This window comes from Camarhynchus parvulus, chromosome 5 (genome assembly GCF_901933205.1).
Source record: "Camarhynchus parvulus chromosome 5, STF_HiC, whole genome shotgun sequence".
Classification (NCBI taxonomy): Eukaryota; Metazoa; Chordata; class Aves; order Passeriformes; family Thraupidae; genus Camarhynchus; species Camarhynchus parvulus.
In genome coordinates, this window is record NC_044575.1 from 20,903,194 (window position 1) to 20,926,672 (window position 23,479).

General features: G+C 38.4%; 1 protein-coding gene across 3 annotated transcripts in view; it reads left to right on the forward strand.

Moving 5' to 3' along the window:
* The window catches only part of TTC17 (tetratricopeptide repeat domain 17), a 54,354-nt gene that overhangs the window by 24,516 nt on the left and 6,359 nt on the right, over positions 1 to 23,479 (forward strand). For all 3 annotated transcript variants that reach the window (XM_030949051.1, XM_030949050.1, XM_030949053.1), the window contains exons 15-22: positions 208 to 432; positions 2,584 to 2,770; positions 18,310 to 18,480; positions 18,827 to 19,077; positions 19,607 to 19,772; positions 22,104 to 22,224; positions 22,548 to 22,707; positions 23,185 to 23,268. In XM_030949051.1, coding sequence (XP_030804911.1) covers positions 208 to 432; positions 2,584 to 2,770; positions 18,310 to 18,480; positions 18,827 to 19,077; positions 19,607 to 19,772; positions 22,104 to 22,224; positions 22,548 to 22,707; positions 23,185 to 23,268 — 1,365 coding nt within the window. The remainder of the gene's footprint in view (positions 1 to 207; positions 433 to 2,583; positions 2,771 to 18,309; positions 18,481 to 18,826; positions 19,078 to 19,606; positions 19,773 to 22,103; positions 22,225 to 22,547; positions 22,708 to 23,184; positions 23,269 to 23,479) is intronic.

The following is a 23,479-nucleotide window of genomic DNA, read 5'->3' on the forward strand; positions in this document are numbered from 1 at the left end:
TTCAGCCTGTAAATCATGTCCATTTGAGTAGAATGGAGCAGATTGAATAATCTACTAATAGTTACAGCAAAGTCTAATTTGTATCAATTTAACAATGTAGTATGCAAGAGTGAGTTCTGTTTGCTTATTATTAAAGAGCAGGCATTTCTGTGTTCCTGAGACACCTCTTTGTGGGTTTTTTTATCCTTTTCCCTGACTCTCCTATAGCCAGAAGATCCTCTGTGGCTTGTGCTTAATGAAGCTGGATTGTACTGGCGTGCAGTTGGAAATAGCACCTTTGCTATCACCTGTTTGCAAAAAGCATATAATTTGGCTCCACATGAGTATCAGGACATCCCTCTGGTCAACCTTGCTAACCTCTTGTTTCATTATGGTCTTCATTTGGATGCCAGCAGGCTCCTGCTGAAGGCTTTGGCCATCAATGCCTCTGAGGTAAGATGATGGGGTTTTGTGTTTGCCCAGCAGTGAATGTGTTTCCCTTCATTATTTTCTAAGTACATGTTACTGGTGTTTACCTGCACATGCAGTTAATCTTCCAGCTGGTGATTTGCAATGGATGTTAATTTCCATATAAATTCCTGACTGCACCAGGGGGGATGCTGATTGTTGAGAGTATAAACATCTAGAGACATTCTTGTAAATCAGCGACAGACTTCTAACCTCCCAAAACCTGTATTATCAGCAGTGCCTCCAAAGAATTTAATCCTGGTGTTTGGCAGATCTGTCAAGTTGTCAGCATTGTATCTTGATTCTTAAAACCCTTAAAGTAGTGTGTATGCCACCAAGATCTTTATAGACATCTTTCTGTGACACTTGATTTTTATCTGTACAGTTTGATTTGTCCCTAGCTTTTGTCTATCTACATAAAAGAAAATGTGTTCTAGTTGTTGGTGGCTTTACTTCCAACCAGAGATTCAAACCAGGTTTTTGTATTTCTGAACAGTAACATGATAAACATTCTGTAGGTTGTCACCTATGTCATATAGGCAGTTTCTGTATTATACAGAAACTGTTTGAACTACTGGACTGGCCAGAACAGTTGTGAAAAGAAAGGAGGAGGGAATGGCATAGGAGGAAACATCTTTTTTCTAGCAGATAATTTTGGTCTTGCATCACAGACACTTCAGTATGAAGTTCAAGTGATTTCTTTCCTGTGCTTCTAGCTCTCTAGTTAGATTAACAGCATTTAAATCTGCCAGGCCATCAGTCACCTAGCACATAAAACAGCTAAAAACAGAGTAAGTTTGTTCAGTGTAGCAATCAGAAACAAATTTTCAAGTGTTGGAAGGGAATGTAGTCCATGTGGGTGGCAGGTAAGAGTGCAAAAAGGAACTGCAGAAAGAACTATGCTTGATTGATGTGCCTTAAGAAGAACATATGAAAACACAACCTTGGAGGGGAGGAACCTAGGAATCCTTAGGACCATGCTGTGTGAGTAGGGCTTTTCTTGAAAAACACTTGTAAATGCTGCCTCGTTACAGTAATGCCTGCTCGTGTTTTTCTCAGGTGTACTCAGTCCTGTAATACCTATTGTACCAGAAAAACTAGCAGGAGGCATTGCACTTGAATGCGATTTCCTGGAATATAATGGAAAGTAAATACAAGTTAAGATTAATTACAGCTACCGGGAATAAAACATGTGCTCCATCAACAAAAGCTCTTAAAAAGAAAAAATAAATCCTGTTGCTCAGCTTGCACAGTTTTCTGAATGCTGTTTAGTAATGCAAGCTGAGTTGGAAAAATTTTCAGCTACTGCTCAGTCTTCACGTTTTTAGATAATGAATGTAAAGGCTGTTTCAGTGGGAAAAATGACTGCTTAAATTATAATACTATAGTCTTTATTCTAGCAGTGTCTTGGTAATTGCAGCAAATTACTTTGACTAAGTGAAAGACTTTTCAGTCAACCAATAAATGTAATGCTTTGCTCTGTGCTTATATTAAAGTGTTGAGTTCTACCCAGTGAAAAAGGTGTTTATAATCTTTACTTTTCAAAAAAATGCATATTTTAGAGATAGTAGCCAAAAGCAGTAGACAAAAATATTGTTTTACAAACAATTGAAAGGCATAAATGTGTACCCCTAGGCTAGTGTGACATTGGTGTTTTCAGTAACCTAGCTTTTCTGAGGTAAATCTGAACACTCTTGGCAAATGCAATGCATCTGTGTCCTGCTAGAACACTAGTGATATTTTAATTTTTTGCGGACTTTTAATGATTCTAAATTGCCTTTGCACATTTCAGTTTAGTCCCATGGCGTTCTCTGCAGTAAGCATTATGTTTCTGATGGTTAGTAAGTAAGTACTTCAAGCTTCATTTCAGTCTGTGTGTATTTAACAGCTGTTTTTTGTTGTGGAAAGATGGAACTCTTAACACAACCCTATGGCAAAACAGCTTTTGGTTACCAGCAATGCATCAAGCCATTAGTTTTCCATTGTAAGAATAGGCAGTGCCTGTTTAGGAAGTTTTCTAAACTCTTTCCCACCGAATTTATGGGGGTGTGACTTGACAAGGGTATTTCCTAGTTGGCTTCAATCTTAAAACAGTGAACATACTTATGCTGCAGTGTGTCGCTTTTGTATTCACAGCCCCTGACTTTTCTGAGCCTAGGAAATGCATACCTGGCTCAGAACAACATCAGTGGAGCACTGCAGGCCTTCAGACATGCGCTGGATTTGACAGCCAAGTGCTTGGAGTGTGAGAGCAGCCTGAAGATGATCCGCTGTCTGCAGTTTTATCCTTTCCTCTACAACATCACCTCTTCTGTGTGCAGTGGTAAGCAACTGCTGAAAGGTGGACCACAAGTGAAATAATGTCTGTTTGCCTTGGGTGTGGGAGATTTTTTTTCCCAAGTTTCCACTCTTCTGCTTCACAGTGCTTTCTACCTTTAAGGATCAAGGTTGAGACGTTGCTTTTAATGGAAAAGTTACAGTCCATTAAATAATTGCTTGAGGATGACTTCTTGAATATCTAGAGGGCTTCCACTGAGTGCAAATTACTTCCTGACTGTCAGTAATACCTTAACAACACCACCAATATCTCTTACTGGTTAACAAGGAATGCTGAATGCAGTATTTATGAAAGGGCACATCTACTGCTAGGCTGCTCAACTGCCCCTTTGAACATCCCTTCAGGTTTTACAGTCAGCTGGATTTGTTTTCTTAAAGTTTAGGAATTTGATGAAGGGCAGTTTAGTTTGAATTCATATCCTTTCAGTGTGTTCAGTACTTTGGTTGTCATTTTCTGGAGTTCAGTCTTCAAGGAATAGACCGTCTTGTGTCAGCATTATATTATTTGTATGAGGCCAAGATCATTGCTCTTAACACTCCAAAAATCTGTAAGAATGAATTAGAATCCAGTCTCTCCCCCAAAAAAATTTGTAAATATTTTCAACTGAATTATTTATTGTCATTAATGGCTACTTATATTTTTAAAAAATATTAGTTTTTGGAGGTGGATTCTTTCATTTTATTCAATCCTATTGAATATTTTCAGTACTTTGTCTGTACTTGAATATGGCCAACGTGATAAAGTTAAGCAGAAAGTAATTTAAAAGTATATTCACAGAACTTAAACAGAAACATGCAGTGGTTGTATCTGAACTCCAAAGTTATCTTTCACATGTTTTGTTTTATATGCTTTTCTTCCTTCAATTTGTCATAATGTAGTTTGGTTGATTTTTGGCTTCTGCTTGCATTGGTTCCTGATCCAGGGTGTTCATTCTGAGGTCAGCTGTTACAGCATATACTGTTTAGGACGTTTGTGTTTCTTGAATGTGAGGGAAAACCCATCTCAAAAGTGCTTAGGAGAAAAGTGTTATCTTGCCTTTTTCTCCCCAGCTTGGCCACCGGTTAGCAAAGTGACCCCGAATATATTCATCTGGTACATTGGAGCTGGGATTTGGTCAATAAGGAATTTGTGGAGCTGCTAAATCAAGGAGGAGCAGAATATGCCTTAGCATGTTAATGTAGTCATTAAATTTCAGTATTCCATTATTTAAGTATTATACTCTGTACTTATATTATTTACCTTTTTCTAGGACTTTTCTTAATATTTTTTATTTTTATTTATTAAGTCTTTTAGGTCATCTTTTGGTTTAGTGCAAGAAACCTGAAAATACAAAGCTGACAAATAGCGTAAATTTCTTTGTACATTCTTGAGCAGAGTGTAACATAAACAAATTGGTTAATTGAGCCTTGATGATGATTTGTGGTTTAAGTCCAAACTCAAAATTTAAAAATTGAAAAGTAGATTTACCTATCTTATTTGCATACGGCTTGGGTAAATATTTTTCCCCCACTGTAAACTTCAACTGACTCAAGAGAAACCTTGACAGGCTATATGAAAGTGAGGTAAAGTCTCCAAAACCAGAATGATTTCAAGAATGTGTACTCAGAAATCATATTTTGCTCTTAAAAGTATCCTGAAACTTTGGGAGTCTTCTACTGCTCCTTCAGTCCAAGGAAAACAGTTGAAAAGAGATTGTTGTTATTATTCACTTGATGGCACGTCATAAAGTATTTATATCCTTTGAGATCAATATTTTATGCTGAAAAATGTACCAAGAATTTGGAATGTCAGATGTTTCTCTGGTTTAATATCTTGTTTTGATGAGCATTCCTTCAGTATTTCTGAAAGTAACAGCAGTAGGCTTCCTGTGCTTTGGGTTGTAGGCCCATGTGATAGCTGTGTTTTTGCTTCGCCTGTCAAAAGCCTCTGTTCATGAAAACTGAACTGAGTAGCGAGACATGGAATTCCTTGCTCTGCTGCCGTGAGCCATCGGCAGAATCCAGCCAATGGTCAGTGGGAATTATATGCTAGCATGAGATGGAATATGGGATCAAAAATCTGAATTCATGGCCTGATTTTTGATTACAGTATGTGCTTGGTGTTATTTCAAATAAGTGAAACAGGCATTTTCTCAAGCATGTTGGGACGTTTGCTGTTAGCACAGGATGTTGGAAGTGTAACAGACTAACACTGACTTTTTGGATGCTTGCTTATATTTTCCTGTCTGTACTGCTTCCTGGTACTGTTTTTTTAGTAACTTACTTCTGATATAGATAATTTATATTCAAACCCAAGTCTCTTCATGCACATGAGAATGAGAATTTAAAATCTCAGACCAACACTTTTCTATTTAACTTTTGCTTCCTGTATTCAAGTTTATATAAATGGGTTTTTTTCATTGTAGAAGAATTTCCAAAACTGCAGAGGTTTTTGGTGGGGTTTTTTATGGAGGATGTGTGTGAAGTGTCCAGTGTTATTCCAACCCTATCACCTGTGACATGTATTTTAGCTGCAGGATTTCAGGCAATTGTATCTAATATAGATGATATATATAGCAAGAACCCACACAGTGCCTTATTCCCAAATAACTGAGAAAACAGTTGGAAGACTTCGTTTTTCCAGCATTATCCTGTGGTGATCCTTCTAGAGGTGACTTGGCAGTGTTAAGGGTGCTGCCACATCAGCTGTTAGGTTACTGGTGAGTCAGTTCCTGAAGCAGGTTAAGAAACTTCATGTTGCTTGACAGATAACTTCAGCACCCATGTCTGACACACAGGTAACAGGACCAAGAGATGTGTGTTAACAAGTGTAAAAAGCTTAATGTGAAAAACAGGGACACTCTAAAGGTGCAGAAATTAAGTATTTGGGCTGCTTATTAAGCCAGCAGAGAAAGCCAGCATCATTTTTGTCTGGTGCTAAATGGTGCATTGCTGAGATTTGTCTTGCCCACTTTATGACTTAAAGTATTGCAAGTAGCTTTTATCAGGTATTAAGGTCTGTAGAGGACTGTCCAGCTGTGGGATTGTTCCTGTGGCAGTTCACTGGCTAATGTAAACATTCAGATGTTGCCAAACCTTATAGCAAATGTTACAGAATACGAGAGCCATATTTTTAGTGTGATGGTCCGCTGGCCATTGAAACATACTGATTTGTTAGTTGCTGTTGGATAAGACTTTTCTTTCTGTGTGTAAACAGAATTGTTGCCTGGGCAAACAGAAGTTATTTGTACTCAAAATATTTTTATCAAACTAAGCATCTATCTCTGTCTCACAGTACCATTTGGTTGTGAGCTCATGCACTTCACATTCTTTCAGACAAGACCAAAATTCAAAATCTTATTAATAGACTGATGCTATTCAAAACATGAAACATAACTTGTTTCAAGCTTCAAGTTCAAGTCTTACTGTCTTTCATCCTTGGCAGAATAGTGCTTTTACAAAAGGCTTTGTGCTGCTTTTTGCAAAGTCGAGGGAGTGTGAGTTCATAATGAATGTATGTGCATGCCACCGGGAAACCTGAATCCCTCTGTAGAGGGAGTGTTTGTGAGAGCAGTTCATCCTTCTTCCTCAGAGTGAGTTCTGTAATGGGGATCCGCTTTAGGCGTGGCTTTAGTGCCCTCTTGTGGTACCAATACTCCGTGCCACATGAAATCAAAACTCCTGGTTTATTCCTTCTATTTCCCCTTAAAATAAAACATGGAAAAGGTGCTTCAGCTTATATGTATGTGGATTTCCCTTTATCCCTCAGCACTTAGGTTCTTACAAGTTAAAGTAAGTTAAAGTTAATAAGCTTATACCTTTAAGCAAATTGACCCGAAGGGGAGAGGTTGAAACTCTAATAGTAAGCTTATGACAGATTAAATAACTTCCTTAAATCAACATCCCAGTTTAAGCAAGCATCTGACACTAGTTTGACAGCTGCAATCACCTCAGGTCCCTTTAAGTGATTTGAGATACACAAACATTAAGCAAAAGTATAACATCATTTTCTTTCAATTGTATGTTAGGACACAGGAATGTGAAATACTTTGCATTTTAAAATGAACCTTTCACTTAATTATTCCCTACTAGTTATGACTGACTTGATAGTCCCAGCAACAGCTACATTTTTGTTCAATTTTCTATAGAATGAGGTCCCATTAGATATTTTTATTGTAAGAGTAGTCTCCTCCTTTTTCAACTGCTATATCTTTTTTGTCCAAGGAATGCTTATCATTTACAGTGTTAATGGTGTTACATTAATGCTAACGGAATAAACATCCCCTAAGGTGTTCACTCTTGGAGCACTTCTGTATGTTTAAAATTCAGCTTTTTCTCACTTTGATTTGCATATTAGAAGGCAAAATTCATGAGTGCTCCTGAACCTTAGTGAGAATACTGCATGTATTAGTGCTCTTACTTATCTTAGAGTTTGTGAAAGGGGTCAGATCTTTGGGTGACCATTTGTTTCTCTGTTGCTTTTACTCTCTCTCTTGCTGTATGGTAAAGTTCATCTGTATGAACAGAAGAGTCAACACCAGTAGGGTATTTAAACAACAAGCAGAATTCTGCGAAGCACTTGAACAGCTTGTCAGGGCTCTCAGAAACACATCAAGACAATAATTTGCCTTGATCATGTAGCGGTAGCATAGAGAAAGTGGGTTCTGTGTGTAACAGTGGCAGTTCTAAGATCATTGTTATCCCTTGAAGTTAAATACTCAGTTGTTTATTGATGCCCCATACATGCATAGGAGTGCACCCACGTGCCTGTTGTTCACCCTGCAAGTTCCACCTGGAATCTGAAAATCGAGCTGGATTCTTGATCCCTCTGGCAGCCAAGCATCTCTGTCATTGAGGATCATACAGTGACTGTCCATCTGAAAGATCTGGTGGGTGCCACACGGGTGGACTCTAGGTCACCATATTTGGGCTCTTTAGTGATAAAGGAGTAAGAGGAGGTTAAATTGTACTTGTGTAGAGTGAAAACATCTTGCAGAATGCAGGCGGGTGGGTGATATGGAGAATGATGTCTGCTCTTTGTCCTGGTGGAATCCGACATCCCTGGGGAGTGAAGGTGTTGGGAAATGCCAGATGTGCTTCTGAGTGGAAGATCTTGGAGAAATCCACGTGAGAATGTGTTCTGTGTGAATAATGCGACCAAGTTACTTTGGGTTTGTGCTACTGTTTCTGCACCACTAGCCAAATAAGGGAAGAAGCAGTTCCCACAGTCCACTTTTGCTGCAGTAATCTTAAGAATATTGATGTGGTCTTGAAGATAGTTGACCAGATGCAGGCTTCTTGGTACTTTTCACTCCTTGGAGCCTGATTTATAAATCATACTTTTCCCTGAAAAGTCTTCATTTAGTGTCTCTTGAGTGGCTGAAGGAAGTTGAAGGCAAATGACCTTGCCCTAACACTGCTGTGCCACGTTCATTGAAACCTGTCTTCTCTTTCCATGTATTTTTCTTGTCAAAACTATATAAAGGATGTATAGCTAGAGATTCTTACATTAAAAAAATGAAAGAATGTGGTGCTGTGTTAAACATGGCATTTTTAGCTACATCTATACCCCAAGGCTGTGCACCCACTGTTTGTGCATGTTGCTTCCAAGCTGCTGCTTGCTGGAAAACCATTGAGAATCTTAAAGGTTTCTGTAAACAATGCATGATTCCTTGCGTGTATCTGTGTTACTCAAATGTCATTCTCTTTTGCATGTGTTAAATATGCTAATGATTGAGTTTGTTCTGCAGCTTCTTTCATCATGTAGAGTATGCCTTGCTATCCCACACACATGGCCTGCTTCTTTCCTGCATGGCAGCGCACCTGACAGCTTCTCCCAGCAGTCATCAGTCTCACTTTGCATCATGCTCTGTTACGAATGGTACACCTGCAACATTTAGTGTTCTGTATCCATTTTGTCTTTTCCCAAGATCAGAAGGCCATTGGCTAGCAGAGGAAAGAGGAGAAAATCATGGCCTCAGCTGCTGTAGTAACTGAGGGAATGAGAATTGCGCTGTGGAAGGAAATTTAGAACTGTAGGAGAATTCAGTGAGAGTTTACTGATGCAAGACCGTTCAGTATGAAGAAAAAGCAGTACAGTATTAAACTAAATATGACATTTCGCATTTTTATCTGCCTTTACAGTGCAAAAGACTATTCTTTATATGTTACCTGGATCTTTCCTTTACTTGAGCAATAGCTACATGTTCATATAGGAGGAGGAGAAACATCAGGCATTGCTCAAAGGGAAAAGATTCCCTCTCCAACTAAGTTTTCAAAAGTTGATACCTTCAGTTATCAGATGTATTATCATTTCTCTGCAGTGTGTGTGGTGCTTTTCTGTGACAAAAATGTAGAGAAAATGAGAAATTTGTGACTGTGTCTTCCTCTCTGAGAGGCTTTCTTTGCCAGTGGCAGTTATTCTGTGTAGCTGCTAAAATTTCTTACTGAACCTTAACTGGATGTACCACCTAGAGCTGGACCTATTTAAAGAGCTCCAACAACTGCATATGTTCAACAGCCTTTTTAGGAGGAATAGTAATTCCCCAGGTACATCTGCAGGGAGATGTGGTTTCACAAACATAGTTTATAGTTGAGTTGTACCCACTGAACTAGTGAGTTGGTTAAAGCATGTTTGGAAGAGAAAAGAACCACATATGGGAAAGTGACAATGTGTAGTTTAGTGTCATTAGCAGCTGGCCAAGACCTTGAAGGCTGTATTCACTTGGTGTAAATCTGAGAACTTGTAAAGTGGTGATGTGTGGCCTCAGCGTGTAATGAGTCATGTGGAGGTTGTCTGGAAGCAGCATGCAATGCCATGTGCTCAGATTAAAATGAGCACTGCATGCTGAGCCACGGAGTGCCAGGCACTTAACTACCCCTGATCTGTCTGCTTTATTGATTTGTTTTTTCCTTTTAAGGTTAGTTGCCTGGTTCATGTGAGTTTGTGTTGTGCTCTGACTGTCCTCAAAGCTTTAAATCTATCATCTGTTCTGGCTACTAGAGACTGAAACTAGGACAGTTCAGCATTTCCCTAGAGGAAGAAATTGAAGCTTCCTGAATGTTGTAACCATTCTGGGGAGAAAGGACATTCTTGCAAAAATTTTTAGTCTTTCTGCAGTAACTATTCTATGACTTTGTACTGTTCTGGCAGTGTGAGGAGAGTGTTTTCTTGTTGAATTCTAATCTAGAGTGGTTGGCAGTATTCTTGTCCAACATAACCCTTCTGTAGGTATTCCTTACCTAAGGCTAATCTTGATCATCAGAACCATCAAACCAGGATTTTTTTTATCCTGTTTACAGAACAGTTCTGCTTTTAAATGGATTTGTGTAGAATGTGCCTTGTCAGGCAAATTGCCAAGCACCTAAAAGCTCTTAGATTAGTAAGGGACAGGCCTACCTGACAGTTAACAGTGGTATGCTGTTTGGGTGTGTCAGCTCTGCTTTGGTGTCCAGTTAGGAGGAGCAGTTGCATGAATATCTATTCCAAACAAATCTATAAATTGTCATGGATCAAGTCTGACTATGAATCTGCTCTTGCTGAACAGTATAACCTAGTGAACAGATAAACAGATAAACATAAATACAGCCTAGCAAATTAGTTTCTCTGGATAAAAAACATGTAATCAGGTCCCTGTGGTATGTTGTTTAAATTCCAGTGTATGGTGCAAGTCTTACAGACAAAGTGGTTATCAAGACATATGCATTCAGAGAAGTGGGAATCTAACAGTAACCTATGGTGGAGTTAGTAACTCTTGTAGAGTTCAACCGTATGATGCCATTTCTCAGTAGAAGGTTACCATTGTACTTAAAGTCCTTTTTAAACTTGAGTTGATTGATACTTAGGATCTAACAGGATCTACAAGATATGTGATGCCTAGTATAACAGATGTGTGGAAAAGAGGAAAGATTAGAAAGCTCAAAAAAAAGGCCACTGTAGGCTTTGCTTATGCCAGTGATACTTAAACTAAGAATTGTCTTTTGCTTAATCATAAACTGATTTCAGAATTGTGTTGTGTACAGGGATGTAAATAGTAGTCATTTAATATTCACAGCAAGCCTTATATTGGGATCTACTGTGGGTGAGTATTTATTGTTAAGAAATTAATAAGTAACTATTTTCTTACCTACAGTAAATAAATCTGGCCCAGGGAGATATCACTGAGGACAAGCCCTTGTCTTCAGAGCTTTTATGTGCTTATTTCTCTTGGCTTTTTTCTCTCTTTCCCCAAAACAAACAAGCAGAAAAAATTATTATCCTTGAGGCACAGACTGAAATTCAGACTGGAGGGCTACTTACCTCTCTGCTGTATACATAGAAACAGGGTCCTCTGAAAGAGACATTGTCCAGTCTTCTTTTATTCACTGACTGAATTGCGGGGGGGGGGCGGTCTACATATAGATGTTTGGATGTTTTTATGTGTTATGCCCTATTCCTGGCATCGTAGAGTAAGTTTCTGCTTATACATGCGCATCATGAAAAAAATAAGTTCCTATTTTAGTGGGTGGAGAGAGAAGGCTGTAAGTAATCCGTCTCTTTGATTCTCCCCTCTGTGATGCTGGGAGGAAGATTGATATTTTCTACTCTGTTATAGAGTAGCCTACTGAATTCTTCAGGATGTTTTGCAAGCATGTCCCTTATTAAACTGCATTATGTTCTATTTTAAGTAGGTTTGTGTTTCTCTTTAATTTTTTCCCATGTTTTATTTATCACTTCTTTATATTTCATGAGGAAAACTTTTGTATCTGTTCATCAGGGACTGGTCTGTTAACACATTGGTGAGATATTTCTCTCACTATGATCAAGAAATCTGGTTATGTATTGTTGGCATTTGTATGTTTTGAAAGGTTTAATCAGAACTGCTGTGATGAAACAAATAGATAACCAATTTAGAAGCAGCTATTTTGCTACAAAACAGATTTTAAAACTTCCCACAAGTGAGAACAGTTTTACCATATAAACCTCTTAACTGGAAAACTGTTGTTGGAATAAATAATAAAAAAGAAAGAACTTCTCTATGCTTCATTTTGTGTGCTTTGGTCTAAATTTTGTTGGCATAAATTATCATCCTGTTTTTTGCTCTGCATCAAATGAAAGCTTTTTATGTAGTGTTTTCTTTGGTTATTCCTTTATAAGCACACCTCTCATCATTTTGAAGAAGGACCACTGGCTATCAAAGGGAGGAATTTGTGAAAGTCAACTTTTAAAATACTTAATTTTGCTTTTCATTATTTGTTTTCAATACTTCACTTTTTCAATCAGCAGTTTGTCCTGTCCTTTGAAAATGTTTGGTTTTGTCCTGTAGATTCCAGGTTTTCAAAAGAGGATTTATATTAAAGGAAAAAAGCTAAAAATTAGCAAATTGTTTGTGTGTGTAGGGAGAAAACACATTAAAAGCTTAGTTCAGAATTTGGGCATTACACTCCTCATTCTTTTCCAGTACCCATATGGATACTGAACTTCATCAGAGTGGGAACTTACTGCCATCTGTCTTTTGTTATCCAGAATAGAATCTATGATGATATGTGGGTAGTAGATACATCTTTTTTAGTGGTTTATCTAGTGTGTTACAACTGTAAAAGGCACTGGAGTTCCACTGGTGTTCCTGTTCTGGAGCTGAGTCGTGCGTGGCTGAAATCACAGTGATTGTGTGGTAGATCTGGGGTATTTCTCTTGAACTAAATACAGACCTAGCAAACATTCTTGGGTCAGTATTGCACTGCCAGCTAATTCTAATTGGAACATCTAGTTTGCTTCTTCTTTTACTTACCTGCTTTTATCATTTGGTGATCATTTTTCACTAAAAATTAAGTGGATATTCTTGTAGTTGTTTTTTTATGCTCGTGTGTGTGGAAAGCAACAAATTCCATTGGTATTGCTTCTGGAGTTTTATTGCAGCGCTGTTGTGCAGTTCAGCAGTTATGGCCTGTGACATTTGTGTAACATTTTTAATGGCAATCCACTCTAGTCCTAAGTGTTCTGCAGTTTCTGCTTTCAGAGCTCAATCATGGGATTCATTTTGAAGTACAAACATGTGGGTTTTTTTCATTAAAACAGTAAGAGAAGGACTGCATTAATTTTAGAGCAAAATCTAAATAAAACCATGTTAATTTATTATTAAGGTGAGCAGAGCAGCAAGAGCTGCTAAAGATCTCTTCTGTAGTTACTGCTCATCCTACTGCTTTTAAAACTCATGTCAAAATAAGTGGCTTGGATTTTTTCCCTTAGCAAATGTGTTGCAATCAAATATGTGTTTATATGTGATTGGAATAACATGGTTGCTGTTAATGTCTCAGAAGATCTTTAGGAAATTACCATGTTCACCTTGAATGATCAGGGTAATTAGAGTATGCAGTGTGTTAATTACCAGTGTTAAGGTTGCCAGGCAAGTCAAAGTTCATGTTTTTGTGTTGTCTAGAGAATGCTCCCAAACAGCACTTCTCTGTGACGCTGCCTGGCTTGTTGATGTCAGATTGCAAGAGAGTCACTGTGGTGCAGAAAGTAAGACAGTTCTTAGGGTGCTCATTTAGCCCAGATATTGATGAATGAGATCCCCATAGTTCTAGATCCACAAAAGGTTCTGGTAGGTGAATTTTCTCATTCTAGATTATTTTTGTAAACCTTGGGAAATTATATTGCCTGTGACACAAAGCACTGAACAAGACTGGTTCTATAAAAGTGATGGGTGACAACATGCTGAGTTTCAGTTTAATTTCTGTAATGAATATGTTTTAGCCTAATTGTAAATATATGTCACTTACGTAGTGAGCACACCCAGATTTTTCACGTGACCTCTAAGGAGCATCATTGCCCATTCTCATATGTAAAGTGGTAATACACCACCCCCATTTATTTATGTGTCTCTGCATCTGTGTGAGCAGTGCAAAAGTAAAGAGAAGACTCCTTATTGATGCACTGCTGCTGAGATGTCTGTAGATGAGTCTGTTCATCTGCATGTAGGGATTGAAACTTATTTCCATTGAGCTCAGTGATATGTCATTCCTGCTGTAGAAAGAAAAAAAAGACCTATCTTTACCGAATTTCACTGCGGGGAATACTAGTTTTAAGCATTCATAAAAAATAAGTATGGAGTTAATAATTTTTGTTAGCAGCTTGGTTTCAGTTTGTTCTCTACTCTGACAACTCAGGTATTAGGCTGACTTACATCTGTATTAGGTGCAGTTCTCTCTTGGCTGTGTTTACCCATAAAGAGGCAAATTATTTAAGTGACACATATCTCCAGGTAACGTGCATTTGCTTAACCTAATGCAAGTCACTGACTACAGCAACAGTCTTTGACTCTTGTTATACTTCAGGTGATAATGCAGCTGTGTTTATTACAAACAGTAGGGAAAAAAAAACAGTACCTAAATTTAAAATTACTTGAGTTTTAGTTCTGAGGCATTATTCTGCCACTGTAATTTCTAAATATGTACTGAAAAAAATTTAAGGGAACTAGTCTTTATAACATTAGAAGTTAGGACCCAATAATTTTCATAGACCTAGGATGTTAGAATAGGTGATGGAGTTAGCAATGCCTTTTTTTTTTGCAGGTTCTGCCCTGACAAAGAGCTCGATGTCAGTAAAAATTTTGTGCTGACCAAAGACACTTGGAGATAATTTTACTTTTTATTTCTAATGCTGTTGATGATACCAAATCATGTATCTTTAGTTAGTATATAAGAATCAAATTGTGAAAATATTTAATGAGGCCTCATTCTCTCTACCAGATATACCACAAGAAACGAACAGCTACAGTGGCAGTTAATTTACATTTTTAGAACAAACAGTGCCTAATTTAATGGTGAGGTTTGATTACTTTGAAGAACTTACTCAAGATGCACCACTTCTGTGTGATACTCTGGGGGTGTTGTTTGTTCATCTTTCCTCTTTTCTGCACTTCCCACGTTTCTTTCCTTGCCTCAGGTGAGTGACTTTCAGTCTGAGCATCTGGGGTCACCTAAATTGCCAGGAATTTGCTCTTAGACAAAAAACCAACACATAGCACCAGAAAAGTTCATATGTAATGAGGAGAGTTCATAATGGTTTCCAGGTGTGACTTTCCTGAGAAATGGGCAACATTAAATATGGCTCAGAATAAGTATTTGTTACCCATTCATAGATGGAACAACTCGTAACCTCCAGTTAGTGCATCGCTTCTCCCTCCTAATATTTCTTCTTCCCTGTGACAGATGTCAACACCCTGGGTGCTTCCCTCCTTATGCTAGGTGGAGTTCAGCTTAAGAGGTCACTCCATTCCTGAAGAACTTGAGTCTGACTTTTTCTCTAGGGTTTTTTCCGCCCTACCAACTGCAGTAGTTGCCACAGCTTTGGTGGACATTTGAGAGAAATCCTGAAAATCATGAAGGTGGTTGATATTAAATGGCATGGATAATCTAGCAGATCTTTCCTATATTTAAAGTTTGGTTTGTGCTAATGCTGCACAAGTGTGTTCACATTGGCCGAAAAAATCCAAGTTATAACAATATGGGAATAGAGTCCTTTAATAAACAATATTGTGTTCTGCTTTTAATCTGCAAGGTCTCAAGGCTTCAGTCTCACATACAGAGTTTGTATTTGCTTTTTCTACAGAGGATTTCCTTTGTAAATTAGGAACTACTGTGTGGGTTTTTTCTGCCAATTTCTACATGAACCTCATACAGACTGTTTGTGTTATTTGCATCGCTTAAATAAAGGCCCAGACACTTGTTTGTATCGTCAGTATGATTTTTGTTTCACTGTCTGGAATTTAGTAACCAGGTCTCATAATACATAAGGTAAGGCAGACTCTGATCCTCTTCCCTCTGAGCTTTCTTAGCTCTACAGAATCAATGGAAAGAGTGACAACAGCTGCTCTCAGAAAATAAATGAGCAAGAAAGTGATCCTTTTCTAGTAAATTTTCAAGGTGAAGTAAGCTGAACTTACCAAGTACAATGTAGAAATTTTAGACTTCCAAGTTTTGTAATATCACTGTGTCAGGAGTTTACGCCTAAAACTCATGTGCAGACTAAGACAGCCAGAATATGTGTGAAATACTAATAATAAATAGCTGGGCATTTTTAGGTCAGTGGTCACTTTTGTCCTTCACATAACAGAGGTGCTGTAAGTATTGCAGTAATACAGCCAAAGTTCCACAGACAGAGACTGTGCCTGGAGTTTGGGGCTGTGTTGTTCCCTTGCTGGTCTCACACTCTTCCCCACTGGACATCCTGGTGGGTTTCAGGCTTCTGGCTGACAGAAGCTGTGAAGTTCTGATTTGCAGTGTTTCAGTGCCACCAGCTTCATGGTTCACTCACTAGAGATCTTCAACTTCCATTGGTTTTTCAACTAGTGTTTTTGTCTCCAGCAATATCAGACAACTGAAAGCAGCAATTTGAAAAAATTAGGCCACTCAGGTTTCTATATATAGTAGCTCTCAGATCCCAAGAAAGCCAGCACAGTCATCTAGCCTGTTTTTAGCTGTCAGTGTTTGTAAATTAATATTAACAGAGTTGGTATTAAGTAGAATTTTAAGTACCATCATTTTTTTCCTTATGCTTGCGCTTTCCAGCTTTTTTAATTCTTTTTGGCATTTTTATTTCAATTAAAAATAGTTGTCTATGTTTGAGCCCCTCTGCTTCTTTCTTTATACTAATGATGAGTGGATCTTCAGCCAAAGGAATTGTGGCCATCGCATTTCTGAGAAGCCCCTGACTTGCATTGAAATCAGGCTGGGTTGATGTCAGGTGGTGACAGCTTAAGTGTTCTGTGTGCACCATTTCTCATGACTAAACGTTGAGGCTCTCCATATATTGAAGTGATTGTTTTATCTTTTTCTTTTTTTTTTTTTTTGTATGAAACTGATTAGTTTTTATTAGCAGAATGCGAGAGGTGGGCAGGGGATTGAAGAAATAATCAATGACTGATAGAGTAGGAAAGGTTGAGTATAAGTGGATGGTAGATATTAGAAGAGTTTATGACATTAACTACTTCTGGTTTATATATTTACTCATATCATTGTTTGTTTTCTTACATACAGCAGAAGAGGTAGGACAAGAAATAGTTTTCCCAAAAGATTTATAAATCTAGTTTAAAATCTAGTTTAATTTGTTTGATTTTGGTCACTCACACACACAGAGAAAATACTGGTCTGTTTCTCCTCCAGAGGTGACACCTGAGTGTTCCCAGGTGGAGAAGCAGAGAGCTAAAAGCTGTAGTTTCACTTTGCAGAGAAGCAGGGGAACAAGTTACCTTTATGTGAGAGTTAGAGCCATCCTCTCATCCCACTGGCCTGATGAAGGCGTAAAACCTAGAATTTTCCTTTATACCATAGGATCATTGTGTGAAGTAGAAAGGGGTCACTGATCTACTTTATTCACGTTCTTGTTATATTATGCTTCTGGTTGAAAAAAATAATGCTTCCCATATGCATGGAGAAATACAATTTACACTCAGAGAGGGTAGAATGGAGAAGGTTCTTGAGAATCTCTAATGCTTTTATTCAGCTGTGATCTTCTTAATTCATTTGCTCATGTAAAATATTTTCACTCACAAGTGATTGAAATAAAAGGAAGGAAGGGTTTTAGAGCAGCAGCTGTGTCCATGTCTGTGTCTCAGCCCCATAGCTGCACCTTGGGGTTCAGGGCAGTTCCCAGCCTCTCACACATGTGGAGAATGGCATCATTGCCTAAGCACCTCTGGCCGTGGAAAGTAATTAGTATTAGAAAATTGGAGATTTGTAGTTAAAATGTACTTATTATAAGTATTGTTACAAAGATGCAGATGGTCACCCTTTAAAGTGTCTAAATGCTTATGTGGCACTAAAGGATGCTCAAAGGCTACTGTTGAAGTGTGCCCTTTTTTATTTCTGCTTATTACTGACTCTACGTTTGAATTCTTTCCGATGGTATTCCTGGATCTTTGGATTTGGTGGAATATGAACTTGTAACCTGAGCACAAAATTATAGATGTTTAATTTTCAGCTGTATAACCTTCTGATTTTTTGCACAGATTAATGCTCTTAGCTTTTGTCTTTCTATTTCATGAGCTGGTCGTACCAACATGCTGTCTATTGCTGGCATAGAAGGAAAGCCTGGCATTCCCAGATCAATCTGCCTTGGCTCTTTCCTCAAGCATGATCACCACTGTGGTGTCTTAAGTGAAAATTCATGTGGCAAGCAAATACCTCATATGGTGTATTGTCACTAAAACGTGTCTTGGGAGTGTTCATTGGAGTGGGTACCAGCACACAGTAATTTCTCATCTCCTATGCAACCTTCCCTTGAAAAGTAGCTGATTTTTCTTGCATTAGTAGTTCACAGCATATACCTAATAGCATAGATTCCTATAACTGTTTTACATTATGTCCCTTGTCAGTGGGCAGATCCGTTTTTAATCACTGAATGAAGTCTTTCATACTTTGTAGAATTATTGTTTTAATCCATAGATTAAAAACATAGAAAATCCACACAAAACTAGAAGATGGTGGCTTCCACAATACAGCTTCTGCACTTGTATCCAGGAGGAACTTTCTCTCATGGTATATCATTAAATTTCTCTCTTTCAGGCCACTGTCATGAGAAACATCCAGATGGCAGTTATGGCAAGGAGAAATACTTTGATGACCACTATGAGTCAGCTACAGCAGTGACAGGAGGACACTCTGAGGGAGGTACAGAAGATCCAGAAGTCCTTACTCAGAGTTCAGCAAGAGATCCCTCCTTCTTGAGACTGGAAAGTAAGTCAGCCTTACAAAATCAGTTCTGGCCGATAAAATTGTTTCTAGATTTTCAGAAGAGCTGTCTGTTTTCCACTGGGAAGCTGTGTTTTCCCCTCTCTGTCCATAAAGTAACACATTACCATAAATTAGTTTCATTCTCTTCACCATTTTTCTCCAAGTACAGCAGGGATGTTTATTTGTGATGAGGAGGTGTGCATTGACTAGTTCTCTCTTTGTGCAGTGAGTAGTCAGTGATACTTGTGCATGTGGAAAAGTTGGGTCACAGAAAAAAGATTGGTTTTGTACAATTTGTGAAAGCACAGGGAAAATAATTTTTGAAGTTTTTTATGGTATTCCCTCTTAGACACAGTCACTGCAGAAAGCAATGGTTCAGAAGGAGTGGAGGGTTTAGAAGATGATCAGATGTCTGAAGAGATGCTGGCTTTGGTGGATGAGTTTGAAAATTCTTGGCCTCAGGAAGCTTTTGAAGGGGCACTGGAGGTAAAAGGTCGTCGGATGGACTTGCAGGGAATCCGGGTCCTGAAGAAGGGATCTCAGGATGGACTGGCTAGCTCCTGTCTTGGGGACTGTGGTGATGATGATGAAGCTGAATGGGTAAGTTTGAATAAGTTTACTTAAGTCTTGTACTAAGTGTTGTGGACAAGGGAAAGATGAGAACAGTTCAGGGAGTTTAGTACTGGGAGATACAGATCTATGAACTTCTCCTATGAGCTTAAAAGATGCAGTCGTTGATAGTGGTGTGAAATGAACAAGTAGTTTCAATCCATCACCAACTTCTTGATCATAGTTAAAAATAAAAAAAAATATTTTAACGAAAAGTTCTAGTTAGCATGAAAACACAGGAATCTCTCTTGTCATCGTGTTACCAGTAAAATATATTATGAAAAATGTCTTTCAGTTCTTCAGCAGTTAAATTGATTTTCTCTTGTGTTGGAGGTCAGAAGTTGCATACTTGGTTTGCATGGTGTGATGCAGTGAAAGTGAGCAGGCTTTGAGAATGAGTTGAGATGGGGAGGAAAAGAGACAAAGATCTCATCTCTAACATCTTTGGGCTAAAACAAGTAGTGCAAAACAGTCATGGTGTTTCTTACTGTTAACCTTGCTAATACTGTTCTTTTGGTAGATCACTTTTCAGGTCAAACGTCTAAAGAAACCAAAAGTTGAAAGCTTGGATCTTCAGGAGCCAACTGGAAGAAATGTGGAAGAAGGGACTAATGCAGAAAATGAAAACTTTTACCATACTGGTCTAGAGATCAGTGGACCAAAGATACCTTCTCCTGGACCAATAGGTAACCTACAACTTCTAGAGAAAGCAAATAATTTGCAGCTTTTGTATTACTATGGTTTATTTCCTTTGCAGCCTTTATGTTACACTGGTTTATTACTGAAAATAAGCATCACAAAAACTACATAGTGAAATGCCCCTTGTAGATGAGTACATGGAAAACCAAGAAATCTCTTCCATCAGCACCTTCTTGATGAAGTGAAGCCTAACGTTATGTGTTGAATGAAAACTTCCTGGTTAATTTCCAAAACTTCTGGGGGATGAGGTGATGAGAGTGGAGAATGAAAGAGGTAGATATTGTGAGTAGAAGTTGTAAAAGAGAGGGGCGACTTTGGTGATCTCTTTTGGTAAACTTAATGGGCAGAGGAGTTAGTTTATCAGGATGCAGAATAGGACTTCTGACTTCTGGCTAAGCAGAAGACATACAACTCAAAGAGAAAGAGCTGAAAGCTTAGTCTAATAAAAATTAAGTATATAAATAAAAATCAAGTGTTCTGCTATAATTGTTAGTGATATTATAAGAGAAAACTTAGAGACTGTCTTCCAAAACAGTGTAGCTACAGAAGAGTAGAGCTCTGCACTAACACAGATGAGATTTTGAGAGGCAGATGGAGTTTTTGCTAGTTGAATAAGAGGAATTGGAGGGTAATCTGTTAATATAGTGCCAAGGAATAAAACCCAAGTAATTGACCCCTACACTTCTTGTCTTACCTTTCAATTGAGCTAAAATCTTAATGTTGTGGGGCTGATGTGTAAGCCCAGTTCTACAGTGCATCTTAGTTCTTGACGATTTGATGACCTGGAAAGTGATTTCACATTTTGAAGGCTTTTACATTAAATCTTTAACAACCTCCTTTTTTAGCAACTGACAAATGTAGGTTATTGAATTAAATATTTAAATGGGGGGGAAGGAATACATGAAAACAGACTGTCATTTGTGAGTACACACCTGTCCTTTCCTCAATGTATATCATCTTTCCCTCTGAGTTACTTTTGTGGCTTTATTACATACCATCCCTCAGTTGTAAAGCAATCTTCCCAACATTCCTGTGAGGCAGGGTCTGCTGGCATCCTCTTTGCAAGAGCTAAATCATCAAAATATTACTAACAAATTGAAGATAACCTGGGGAGTTCTTGGTAGAACAGAGGAATGATGTCTTGTGTTTCACTCCTTCCCAGACTACTGAACTGTGTCTGTAGCATTTCCATATCTCTCTATGTCCTTTACTGTTCATGCCAGTAGGAACTTGCAATCAGATGGTTCACAGTGGTGGTGAGGAGAACTGATCATTTCCCTTTGAAATTTCCCTTTGTATCTCGAAATTAATTTCCTTTTTATCACAATATTTTACAAAATTCATGGTATTGCAGACTTCTTCGTTATTTGCAAAATATGGTAAAGTGGTTTACTGTAACTTGGATGAGAAATAGGCATTGCATCCAATGGGCAAAATTTCCTAACTAGAAATAAATCCTGAAATATTATCTACGTAGCTGGTTTGATGGACTGGCATGTTGTTAAACTTGGCTTCCCACTGTGAAAATCTACTGCTATAGTGAATTTTTCTTACGTTCCACATAGTTTGGATGTTTCTGATACCAGAGGAAAATGTTTCCTAACATTTAACACAGGCCAGTTTCCTAGGACTTGATACAGTTATCTACCAAATTTGAGGGAAAGATTTCAGTAGGCTAGTTCAGATGTGAATATCAGGTTCATGTTTCTCTCAGTAATCTGTTAGTTAACATAAAGCAAGTTATTTAACCTTTCCCTGCCTTGCTTTGCTCCTCTGCAAAGTGGGAGAGCTAAACTGTAATTGTTAAATAGTTTCAGGAAGGTTTCCATCTTGAGTGTTAGAACACGGTAAAAGCCACTGACTGTCTTAGAGAGTACTCATTGAACAGTATTGGCAGTATTTTTTGCCTGGAATTGTCAACAAATAGACAGGTCAACTTTTACTAGTTTTTAACTGTAGCTGTAGAGCATTAATGATGACTCACAAATTTGGTTTAAGAACATTTAAGTAGCAACATTACCTGTAAACAAGATTGGCAGTTGTTCTTAATCTGTAGTTTTGAAAAAGTGTACTGAAACAGGTTTGAAACTTCATCTTCTAATCAATCTTGTGCACAGTCTGGTTCTGTCTGTGTATGCTACCAGCGCCATTCAGTCCATTTAGATTCAGGAACATTCTTAAAGAAATGTCTCTGCAAGACAGTGACTTTTATAACGTGGGGGATGTATCCACTGGCATAGAGTATTTTAGGAGTCATTGTTCTGAAGTAGAATGTCTTTCTCCTTCCCGAAAATTTCTTCTATTTTTATTTTCTCAAGGAAAAAGGCATGACTACCGTAGCCTTGGCTGGCCAAGTCCCGATGAATGCCTGAAACTCCGCAGAGTAGAGCTTACAACTGTAGCCAGCACGTGGCTTGCTGTTTCTGCTAAAAACATTGAGTGAGTATCTGGGATATGACCCCTAAGTAAGTTACCTACACAAAGCAGGACAGTTATGTGGTCTTCAGTGTGTGTAAACTGAAGATTTTATGTTAGAAAGAAAGAACTTCAAGGATTTCTAAGAAGTTTGAAAGCATTATGTGGAATGTCATCGATTAGACTTGAAAAGTGCAAGTGCAGATGAAAGATCCAGTTTCTCTTGCTTCTTGCGCTACTCAGATGGGATTCTGCCAGGTTCTGGGCAGTTTACTTTCACTAGAGAGCTCTTTCTAATGACTATTCTGTTCTCTTAACTAATTTGACTTGTTTTATGACATTTGTAGCATTACAGAACACATTGATTTTGCCACACAGCTGCAGGAGCCAGCCATGGAGCCCCTTTGTAACCCAAACCTCCCAGCCAGTATGCATACTTTGGACCACCTGCAAGGTGTCTCTAGTCGGGCCAGCTTGCATTACACTGGAGAAAGTCAGCTGAAAGAGGTATGCCAGAGCTGAAGGCTGTCACACAAAAGTGACCATACCGTGGCAGATTCAAGGTGCATTTAGCTCAGTGCCTTGTCTCCAGAGGTGACTTTCAGTGAGTGAATGCCTGGATAAAACTGTAAGAACAGTGCAGCATGAAATTTTACCAGAATGCTTTCTCAGCCATCTACAGTCTGCCCTGAGGGAAATCCTAAAACACCATTAGTGTCTCTGTATTTGTAGCTCTATGTGAACGAATTAGTGAAGGTAAAGTCCAACTCAGCATACTCAGAATTTCTAGTGTTCTTAGTATTCAGTGCCATGGAGTTATAGCACTGTGTTATATAGATGGTATCAACTCAAGATAGACAGTTATGTTTAGGTTGAAGTAGGTTACAGCATTTGTAAAATGCCAGGCAAAAAAGCAACCAATGAGCAAGGGAACATCTCTTACCAGGTTCCAGCATCTAAGCACTTTTACTTCCTCTTCCACAGGTCCTACAGAATCTTGGCAAAGACCACTACTCACCACAGTCACTAGAACAAGTTGGTACTCGAATAGCCAAAGCTTTGGAAAAGGTATGTGTAAAGGAGATGAGAAGTCTGGGCTTACTGCTCATGACTGGCGTTGTGGTCAATCCGGTCGCCAATCGTTTGTCTAAAATCCTGCTCAAGGAATGTATTAGTACTTGGACTAGGGATTTGTGTCTATTTAGCATCTGTAATGCCCTCACAGGTATTTTGTGGAGGTATATCCTATGCTTACACTATCAAGTGTCTTCTATATCTC